The sequence below is a fragment of the Camponotus floridanus genome, unplaced genomic scaffold (genome assembly GCF_003227725.1).
Source record: "Camponotus floridanus strain SB8 unplaced genomic scaffold, Cflo_v7.5 scaffold28, whole genome shotgun sequence".
In the NCBI taxonomy this organism is placed as follows: domain Eukaryota; kingdom Metazoa; phylum Arthropoda; class Insecta; order Hymenoptera; family Formicidae; genus Camponotus; species Camponotus floridanus.
This window is the reverse complement of record NW_020229414.1, coordinates 367224-377762: the sequence shown is the minus strand read 5'-3', so window position 1 is coordinate 377762 and position 10539 is coordinate 367224. Positions and strand designations below refer to the sequence as shown.

The 10539-nt window shown below is 31.4% G+C and overlaps 3 protein-coding genes across 4 annotated transcripts; 1 reads left to right on the top strand and 2 right to left on the bottom strand.

Moving 5' to 3' along the window:
• Positions 1–50: 50 nt before the first annotated feature.
• Positions 51–3850, bottom strand: LOC105249141 (cap-specific mRNA (nucleoside-2'-O-)-methyltransferase 1). The gene is made up of 4 exons (XM_011254393.3): positions 3619–3850; positions 3411–3479; positions 1146–3306; positions 51–832 (listed from the first exon to the last, which is right to left on the bottom strand). Exons 2-4 carry the CDS (start codon positions 3418–3420, stop codon positions 349–351), a joined length of 2655 nt encoding a protein of 884 aa, XP_011252695.1. The 5' UTR covers positions 3421–3479; positions 3619–3850; the 3' UTR covers positions 51–348.
• A 345-nt stretch (positions 3851–4195) lies between these two features.
• LOC105249142 (zinc finger CCCH domain-containing protein 15 homolog) lies at positions 4196–6652 on the bottom strand. Its single transcript, XM_011254394.3, has 7 exons — positions 6457–6652; positions 6084–6291; positions 5738–5976; positions 5432–5635; positions 5156–5330; positions 4889–5083; positions 4196–4611 (listed from the first exon to the last, which is right to left on the bottom strand). Exons 1-7 carry the CDS (start codon positions 6523–6525, stop codon positions 4502–4504), a joined length of 1200 nt encoding a protein of 399 aa, XP_011252696.1. The 5' UTR covers positions 6526–6652; the 3' UTR covers positions 4196–4501.
• A 730-nt stretch (positions 6653–7382) lies between these two features.
• Positions 7383–10437, top strand: LOC105249143 (eukaryotic translation initiation factor 3 subunit E). Of its 2 annotated transcripts, none has more exons than XM_011254396.3 (9): positions 7383–7591; positions 7662–7778; positions 7873–8034; positions 8164–8286; positions 8371–8603; positions 8682–8799; positions 9101–9312; positions 9389–9652; positions 10077–10437. In XM_011254396.3, exons 1-8 carry the CDS (start codon positions 7502–7504, stop codon positions 9645–9647), a joined length of 1314 nt encoding a protein of 437 aa, XP_011252698.1. In that variant the 5' UTR covers positions 7383–7501; the 3' UTR covers positions 9648–9652; positions 10077–10437. The 2 variants fall into 2 exon arrangements, with proteins under 2 accessions (XP_011252698.1, XP_011252697.1); XM_011254395.3 differs by having other exon boundaries at positions 7384–7591; positions 9389–9626.
• The last annotated feature ends 102 nt before the right edge of the window (positions 10438–10539 follow it).

Here is a 10539-nt window from a genome sequence, read left to right as displayed (position 1 = left end):
GTTATATGATTAATAATAAATTTGTAATTCATATACAATATAATACACGATCTAAATATTTTGCAACAAATTTCTTGTAAACTAAAGTATATCATTACATATGGGTAGAAGATGCAGTCTTTTAAGTTTCTTATGTTTCCCTATAGATTATAATTTGCTATAAGTTACTAGTATTTTCTAACAATTTTTTTCATTTTGATGATTTTTTGAAATATTAAAAATCATCGATTAATGGAACTGTAGTTAAATTGTCTATAATCAAAAATAGAATATTTTAAGAAAAATCCAAATACTTAAAAAAAAACTTGACAACATATAAATTTATGGTATATTACAATATAACATGATTCAAACATTTTGTGATGGATTCATCATTGCAACTAAAGTGTCCATATTTAATTCACGATCACAAGGCCAATGCCAGATAATACGATTCTCAAACGTCTCTTTAAAATCTGCCTCAGCTTCAGGTGGTCTATTATATTGACCGTTTCGGATTTCATATTCCGTTACTTTAGTACGTGGATTATAAACATAAAGTTCACCTGTTTTTCTGCTAATATGACGTGACCAAGGGTGGGCGATACTTTTTAAGAAAAGTACACTGTTGAATGTGGAATATATAGGTTCCGTGTCGTTTTCGTTGTCACGTTCTAAGAAATTTTTTTGCGACTCGAACGCATTATTTACTTTTGCCTGAGATGGATGCGTGACACGCAATTTCCTTCCTATATTTGAAGTTAGCATGAACCTCTCTTTGGCGCGCACACATACGTAATCATTTGGAACTGGTTTCCACAATGCGTCGCAAAATTTCATAGTTAATTTATACCTGTGGCAGATATTGTATAAAAATATTATCTATTATTAATACAATAGCATAATTTACTCATAATAAAATTTTTCTTTAGTAATTCTATTTAACTTTGTGTTTATCTACTCCAATGTAATTTATAGACTATAGACTTTGTAATATTGACCTACATATAAATATGTTAAAGAAGAATTTATACACATTATAACACATGATTAATTTACTTTGTATTCAATGTTTAAGACATGTTATTTATATTAACAGCTCAGAGCATGTTAGTGACACTTTAGAATTTTTTATTATGCTTAATAAAAAATAAGAGATCTCTTACCTATCATGTAAGTATCGTTTGCTAACATCTTCTCCACCAAGCATGTAAGCATCCAAGATATGTAATGTTTGTGTCTTGAGGAAGAACTTTCCCGTCAATTTTGATTCATAGATTAGTTCGGCGTATACCAGAGTATCAGGTGGCAGTTCTATTTTTACATCTCCCATTGATTCCCATTTGCCTCCTTTTATGTAGCGAAATACCTTTCTCCTTCCCAAGCCTAAATAAAACGTAGCTGGTTTATCACAAGAAGTAAAACCACAAGGCATGCAGAACCAATTGTATGGTTGATTTAATAATGTTTTTATGTTCTCAATCGTCAATTTCTGTGCTTCGGATCCAAAGAAACATTCAGAACCGTTTAGAATCGCCCATATCTTATCTTGTGGTCTAACGAATTGCGGTCTCACGCGAGTTTTATCAGATATATCCCAATAATTCAGGCATTCCTTTCGCATATCCGCTTGTTTTGGCTCTGTCAGCATTGGATCTTCGCAAAATGCCGCGATCTTTAAGAGGCCTATTATCTGTTTCTTTCCTAGAGCGTTATTGGAGCTTCTCAAGTATGTTACAAATGCCTTATCTGCTTCCAACACGTCGAGCGGCACCAGTTGAATTACATCATTTTTATCATCTTTTGTTAAAAGTAAATGATTAACATAAGAAAGATGATCTACTACTGCTTGTGTATCAAACTTTTTTCTTTTACATATTAAATAACGTTCTGAATTAGCTGGCCTAGAACTATTGGGCTTGAAGATGCAAATATTTTCAAAACATCTGTACATTAGATAAACAAGTCCAATGCTGAAAGGTGTGAACAAATCAAACAATTTTGTTACAAAATGGCCACCTGGTCTCACTATCATTAATGCCACCAGACACTGACACAGATATAACTGTTTAGATAGAATTTCTTGTATGTTTTCTTGACCTTCCACGGAAAATCCTCCATCTGACATCATAAAATGTACACCTTTGCCATATGTGTGTTTCATTATCAAAGATCTAAATTCTTCTTGATTTTGTGGATCAAATACATCTCCATTTTCTTTAGAACCATAAAAAGGATGAAAAGTTTCACATGGACCAGCAAAGAATTCATCCAATGTAAAGTCATTTTCGTTTTTTAAAGTGAATCCAAATCCTTTGGCATGCCATTTTTTTCTAGATAAAATATACTCGCTGAAACCACCCGGACCGGCACATACATCGGCAAAATACAGTAAATCATCCGGATGTAAATCCTTTGGGTCGGTAAACATAAAATTACATGCTTTGTTTATATTTGCCATTTTGACAGCCGCACGATTCAGAAAATTAGCAGTGCGAATCGTTTCATAAGGATTTGATCGAGTTCTCGCTTTACGCATCTCAACCTTGTCCAATTTGTCAAATACAGTTTTCGACATGATAATTTGCTCCAAAATTTCTGGATCGCAAAACATAGTTTCATCATCTATGGTGAGTTTTTTTGGTCCCAATTTTAACCAATCTCTTATATTTTCAGTTAATGTATCAGGATGCACATTTGGTAACCATTCAATATCTTCTACAGCTTTTATTTCTTCTTCTTCAGGATTCCATTTAAGACTCGCTTCTTTTAGGCCTGGTACATAGTGCCCAAATCCTCTTCGACCTCGTTGCGTAATTGCTTCTATTGGGTCTACACGACCTTGATCATCTTTTCCAAGACCTTTTCCTGGCTTGTATCCCATTTTTTTCATCATATTTTGAGCTTTTGAGGTATGAGATAGATTATTTTTGCTGTCATAGATAAGCATATTATTAGCTAACTCAATTTCTGCAGATTTTTCTTTCTTTATACTATCAATTGCATCTTCGTTCTTTAATTTTTTTCTTTTATTCCTATGTTTGCACATGTTTTCACTGTAATTGCTAACATTCATTTCGTACTCATATTTTGGTAAATTACTGTATTGTTGATCATTATTATCGTCGGATGAAGAGGAGGAAGAATGTCTAGACCTAGATATTTTTTTGTGACTTAAATAATTATCATCATTATCAATAGCAGATATTATATTGCGCATCCCAGAGTAACTGGAATCATTTGGATGATCTTGAGAATAATTATTGAATGGATCTGTTGTTCTCAGTTTCATATCTTCATTACTTGAAACGCTATCATCGTCCGTGTCTAAAAAAAAAAAAAAGACAACAAATTAATTCAATTATAGTTTTGGAAATTTAGAATAATTCTAAATATACGAAAAAAGAAGCGCACAAATGGAAAATACTTACTACTATCCATGTTTTCTATTGATGTCAGTTCTGTTGACGTGATCAAATTTTCTAACCTATATCAATTGACTGTGGATCAAATAAGTACAAGTAAGAGGCATATAAAAGAGAATTTGTTGGAAATTCAAAAGAATTCTTATTAAAGAACGATTAGTATAAAAAAATAACATATACGTTAAATTTATGTAGAACGCCGTACAAAATATACCTAATGTCAAGAGAGATGATGGGATTCATAGGGTGCGTTCCGTTTCACGCGTGCATAGAAGCATGGGGCATGAAGTTACTATAGGTTAAGGATGATTCGAAAATTCTATTTGTGAAAATAGCATTGAATCGACCAATCAGAATAAAGAAATCTCTTCTTCTTTTGAATCTGGTTGATCATTTAAATGCTACCTTATTCCAAGAGTAAGATTTCCGAACACGCCTAATGACATATTAAAAGTAACTTTAATTTTTTTCCAATCAATAGTATTTTTTTATTTGAATTATATTTATAGAAAATTTAGATATATGGATTAATAAGAGTAAAAAATTTTTAAAGTCTATATTAAAATTCCAGATATTCTCTATTCATAATAAACCAATGGATAAAAAGCCAAATTTTGTTTTACTAACATGTCAGATTTAAATTCTCGCTATAGTTTTCCTCTATTTTTGTCAAGAAAAATTATATACATACATAGAAATATTATAAAAATAATATATGCATATGTACTATTTCATATATATAGCATTGAATATTGTGGTATTCACAGATATTGTAATCATTGAATAATCTCTACACTATAAAAAGACATTTAATTTTCGAAGATAATAATTGAATTGATATTAAGTTATTATGCTACATATTCTGGATGGTTGATGTGAGACCAGCTCTTTGCACACATACCTGAATACATAGATGCAACACTGATGCTGAAATATTGATGATGCAACATTGTGTGAGAATAGGATGCAAATTATATTAATATACAGTACATCACATTTGAGGCTAATGGTTATCTGAGCAATATGTATTAAAAGAGATAAAACACAGGAGCAACATGATGTAGAGTGAGGAGAGATGCACGATCGGGACAACTGGATTACTCCTCCAAGTCCAGGTCCCCCAATTCTTCTTCCAAACCTTCTAAATCTTCCTCTATGAAGAGGTTTTCGTTAATAGCCACTGCTGCGGCACCCTCTTCCAGAGTCACTAGAATAAAAATTTTTGTATTAATTATCCAGCAATACATTATTATAACTAATATATTCGTTGTATATTAATGTTTTATTAACAAGATTAAAAATTTCTTGAATATTTAGAAAAGCAATAATTAATGGATAATAAAGATATTAATAGTTATATAATAATTTACAGACTTCTAAAATTCTATCATATCCTAATTTATACATAAATCACAATGTTTTTGAATTTGAAATATTTACTAACAAACTATGAATATATTAATATCAAGTGATATAATTATAACCTGTAATATCCTTATTGTTATCTGTGACATTGTTGACTTTTAACCGATCTACAGTAGCCACAGTGATACCATTAGAATCAATTTCGCTAGCTTCAAAAGCAAGACGTTCCATATCGAGTTCTCTATATTGTACATCCTCGGAATCGTCATCTTCACGAACATAACTAGATATTGCTTCATCTCCTTCATCAATACCTACGATTTAAATAATAAATTAAATTTATTATAGGAAGAATTTAAACAAGTCATATCTCTCGAACATCTTACCATCTCCAGTTGCAAGATCTGGATTGAAGTAAAACATTTCTCTTCCTGATATGCCAATTTGGCGACCAGCTTTATAATCATTTCTCTTCTTTTCTTCATCTTTGATGGCCTGTTCTTCTTTTTCTTTCAATTTTCTCTTTTTCCAAGCTAGGAATGTCTCCAATGTTATCTTGGTCTGTTGAAATTTTTTATTACATGAAAATATTATCAGAATATTGCGTTTTATGTAAAATTTAATTTTGCATTAAAAATTCCTACTTAATGTAATATTCATACTTGGTTAGGTCCCAAATTAGCCCTTTCTTTTTCTATTAAATCTTCCAAGGATATTTCATTCTTCTTATCTTCTTTCTTTTTATCTTTTTTTAAGACAAATCCAGGAGGTAAAGCATGCCTATAAATACACTTCTGACCAGATGGACATTCCCAGAACCAACCATATTTTGCTTTTTCTACTGCTTCTAAGAAATGTTTGCAGATCTAACAAGGAAAAGTATTTGACTTTATTTTTTTCTTGAACAAAATTTCCAATAAATTTTTATTAATTTAAAAAAATGCTAATTAACTATTAACATAACTTACAATGTCGGTAGTAGGACGATTGCCACCACCATGTTTTTTTTCTACAACTTCTTTCAGCTTATCTTCATCCCATTTATCCATTGTATCTTCTTCCTTATCATCATCTCTCATATCGCAATACAATGAACGTTTCTCTGCTTTTCGTTCAATGCTCAAATCATGAGAGAATTTACATTTATCTCCCTTTGTACATTGTCCTTGTTTGAAAAATGCACACACAACAGACTTGGGATCTGTGCCTGTAAATATTGTTTTATCGTAGTGCTTTCTTTTTACTTGAAAAATACATCTATCTCGTAGTATTTCATAACTTCTTACTTCATCACCAAAGGTATATATGCAGTACCTTTATCTATTTTTTGTGTTTGAACTGGTTTAAAAATAAGTGCCAATTCTTTTTGTTCCTTTAGCTTTTTCTCTTTTTCCAATTTTTTGACATTAGGATCCTCGAGCTTCCGCGGATTTACGCCGCCCGATTTCACTTGTTTTTCAACTTGCTGAATAAATTTTTGCTGCTTGGCACCCTTTTTATTTTTTATACCAAATGTTTTGTCCTTAAAAAAAAAAAAAAGGTCCAAGCTTTAATAAGAGCACATTTCATACATATTAATAAATGATAGAATATAAATTATAATCACAGTTCCACAGGTTATTTAAGAGAAACATGTGGAAATCTAGAATTTTTTGGTTAGAGATGGAAAACGGCATTCGCTTCTTACCTCAATAACCTTTTCTTTTTTTTTTTGATCCGCCTTTTTGCTCGGTGCCGGTGCCTTTTTCGGTGGCATTTTTTGACAAATTCAAGTTTCTTCTTGTCAATAGAAAACACCTAAAATTCTAAGAGAAATCACGAAAGCTCCATTTTACTCTCAAATATTTTCCTATATGTATATCCCAGATCCCAAGTAGTGGGAGATTATTTTCTTTCACGCATGCGCAATCACTCTTGCATGTATAGTAGCTATTTTTTTATTTATAGTTTTCTCTCTGATAGAATGATGTTTCAAAGCATCTGGAACGTCTTCCCGACCGCAGCTCACGTCGCCAATTGGTCAATTCAAAATAGAATTCTCTCTGATTGGTCAATCGTTACTGGTTACCCAAGGCACAAGTCGATATAATTGGCTATAGTTAAGTCTCGCGATCTACAATAGGTAAATTAAGCCTTAAGAAATTGACCAATCACAGTCGAGTATTCTCTTCATACTTGACTGTATGACCGGGTTTACAATAAATAATTTAAACCAGTGGCACACGATGCTTGTTTCGATGCGTTCTCTCATGCTGGATTGCATGCGAGCATTACGATGATTTGACAATTCTTTAATATCGAAATTACGATTGGTCAATTAAGACGCTCACATGCGATCTAGTACGAAAAATCGTACGTGCCGCAGGCTTAAAGCCTTAAACCTTAAGGCCCAGTTCCACAATCCAGTTAATCCGAGTTTAAGTAGTGAATGGACCGATCAGGACCCAGTTTAACGTATTAAACTCGGATTAACTCGAGTTGTGGAACCGGACCTAAAAGATTGACCAATCTCAGTCAAGTATGAAGAGAATACTCGGCTATGATTGGCCAATTTCTTAAGGCTTAGGGTTTAAATTATCTATTGTAGATCGTGACGCTTCCGCGTGAACCTCTGTGAAGTGAAGGAGGTTCACAAGTCGTTGTGAACTTCAAGCTGGCAAGCTCGTCGTTTGCCATGTGTTAAATTGTCTCTTCGTGTCCCGTCATTCATAGAGTAACGTGGCGAAAACACGATGGCAAAGTTTGATTTAACGTCTCGTATAGGTCAATATTTGGATCGCCACTTGGTATTTCCTCTGCTGGAATTCTTATCGGCGAAACAGGTACGATGTGAAAACTAGACGTTGCCATGCGTCATGATATTTTGGTTATGTCACATGTGATGTGTTGCAGATTTATGACGAAGATGAGTTGTTGCAAGTAAAACTCAATATTCTCAGTAAAACAAATATGATTGACTACACCATTGACATTAGGAAACAGTTGTATCCGAATGTGGAAGTACCGGATGTACGCTTTACCATACTGCATATATGCCATTAAGCATACAATTGTGCAATCATGTATGCAATGATTATAAGTTAGAGCAATGTATCTGTTGCAGGAGATAAAAGTCAGACGTGCCGATGTACTCCAAGAGCTCAGTATACTTCAGCAAAATGTCTCAGTAGTTCTAGCTCTTATGAATAACGAGGAAGTTATGAAGAAGATGGAAAATATGCGTGATTCCAAAGCGCTTAATAATTATCTCACTCAAGAATCAGATGTGAGTAAAATACACTAAATAATAAAAATATATAACATCTAATATATATCAATTAATAAAATGATAAAATATTGGAAATAAAAACTTATTTTATTGATTTTATGATCTAACTTTATTTGTATTTTATAGTTTAGGGTAGAAATGATGGATAGCTTTGTAAAGCTAGCAAAATATCGCTATGAGTGTGGCAATTATTCTGTCTCTACATCATATTTGTACTTTTATATGCTGATTATGCCTCCTACTGATAAGGTATTAGTTTTTATAAATTAAAAAAAATATATATATATAATATAGTTAAAAATATATATTTAATTTTTTAATTTTTTTTTTCAGAATTACTTGAATGTCTTGTGGGGAAAATTGGCATCAGAGATTCTTGTACAAAATTGGGAAACAGCATTAGAGGATGTAAACAAATTACGAGAATATATTGACAGTAATGTTATTGGTAATTCACTGCAAGTACTGCAACAACGCACATGGCTCATTCACTGGAGTCTGTTTGTGTTCTTCAATCATGTGAAAGGCAGAGATCTGATTATCGAGATGTTTCTTTATCGGCCACAGTATGTACAATTAAAAAAAAATTTTATATTTTTAATAAATTTAGAAAGAAGCTAAGGGATGCTTATATTTTGTTACAGTTATTTAAATGCTATTCAAACAATGTGTCCACACATACTCCGTTACTTGGCTGCTGCAGTTATTGTCAATCGTTCTCGGCGTTCTATTTTAAAGGATCTTGTAAAAGTGATACAGCAGGTTTGAATCTTGAAATCTTATTTCTTTAAATGGAGCATATATAAAAATTTATCACTCATTATTTGTAATCAAGCTTCTTCTAGTAAATAATGAATTCTGATAAAGAAAATTTGTGAAAAAAAAAGAAAATATGTTTAATTAAATTTTTGTTAAGAAAAAAATAGGATTCCAAATTTGTGGATTTATAAGAAATAAGAAATTGCGTGATTTTTAATACATTACATATAAATGAAATGCTCCATATGCAGATAAAGAAAGATATTTAATATTTAACTAAAATTTTTTTATTTTTACATAATAGGAATCTTATACCTATCGAGATCCCATCACAGAATTTCTTGAGCACTTATATGTTAATTTCGATTTTGATGGCGCTCGGCAGAAATTACAAGAATGCCAGACTGTTGTCTTTAACGATTTCTTTTTAATCGCTTTACTGAATGAATTTGTAGAAAATGCACGATTGATGATTTTCGAGACATTCTGCAGAATTCATCAATGTATTAGTATTCAGTATGTAATCTTTCTACATTTTTGCATTATTGAAACATAAAAACATACAATTAAATTATTTTTATCTAATTTATAGAATGCTTGCGGAAAAATTGAATATGAAGGCGGATGTAGCAGAATGCTGGATTGTGAACTTAATTCGTAACGCACGCTTAGATGCTAAGATCGACAGCAAATTGGGACACGTAGTAATGGGCGGGCAGCCCGCATCGCCATATCAACAATTGGTTGAGAAGATCGAGACTTTGAGTGTGCGAAGCGAGGCATTAGAGAATTTAATTGAGAGAAAACTAAAAGCGAAGAATCAAGACTCAGTAAGTATAGTGTGGAACTAACAGAGGTCAGTATCATTCACAATCATATTACGCGCGGTGTCATATTTACTTAATGTATAACTTATTGCAATAAATAAAAAAAAATTTTATATATTTAGATTATACATATTAACATACAATCATAAACATTAACTCAATGTTTCGAACATAATAATTCATTTAATTAAATCTAACGTCTAAAAAAAACTTTTGTAATTAATATATCATTTCAAAGCATGTGTGTCTATTGTATTGTCTTCACATATAAGTGCAAGTTATATTGAACAATCATCTCTTTGTTATATTATCCCTTTGTCAATTAGGTTAAAGATGAGATTTTATATATAACATCGTTTTGCTGTATAATCGTTAATCGTAAAAGTTTGATATTTTGAAATGTTTTCCTTGCATTTGTACGAATTTTTCAAACGATTTCTTTTTTCATTTCAGTATCAACACTCGTGGAATTTAGATTTATGACAACTTTATACATGGAGAAGCAATATCCAAAAGGAGTATTCCACCTTTAACTGTAGCAGTAATATGACTTGAGACAATTTGTCTCTTAAGTCTAAAAAATGACATTATGAATGATATATATATATATATATTTATTTGCTGCTATTTTGTCAATTTTTGGAATTGTCTCTGTCTATATTGTGCAACAAATAATAAATCTAAAACATTTTATATGAGAAAATATTACATCAGTACACAATGTCCATATCTTCATAAATCCCACTTTTCACTTAAGACTACAAATTAGTTTTTGTCTTACAATATTCTATGCTAACATACAAAGTTCTCAAAAAATTAAAAAAAATGAGATTGCATTTAATTAAGAATTTCAATAACTTATAATTTCCATTTATTAAATGTCAATGGTTTTGTTGTTTTGGTTGTTTTCTTATGT

Excerpts from the sequence above, each read along its gene's own strand:
- LOC105249141 (XM_011254393.3), bottom strand. Across the intron at positions 833-1,145 it reads AAACGATACTTACATGATAG|GTATAAATTAACTATGAAAT; the intron begins GTAAGAGATCTC and ends TATCTGCCACAG.
- LOC105249143 (XM_011254395.3), top strand. The coding sequence starts at position 7,502 with ATGGCAAAGTTTGATTTAACGTCTCGTATAGGTCAATATTTGGATCGC. Across the intron at positions 7,592-7,661 it reads AATTCTTATCGGCGAAACAG|ATTTATGACGAAGATGAGTT; the intron begins GTACGATGTGAA and ends GATGTGTTGCAG. Across the intron at positions 8,035-8,163 it reads ATCTCACTCAAGAATCAGAT|TTTAGGGTAGAAATGATGGA; the intron begins GTGAGTAAAATA and ends TGTATTTTATAG.
- LOC105249142 (XM_011254394.3), bottom strand. The coding sequence starts at position 6,525 with ATGCCACCGAAAAAGGCACCGGCACCGAGCAAAAAGGCGGATCAAAAA. Across the intron at positions 5,084-5,155 it reads AGATCTTGCAACTGGAGATG|GTATTGATGAAGGAGATGAA; the intron begins GTAAGATGTTCG and ends TTTAAATCGTAG. Across the intron at positions 4,612-4,888 it reads TAACAATAAGGATATTACAG|TGACTCTGGAAGAGGGTGCC; the intron begins GTTATAATTATA and ends TTTTTATTCTAG.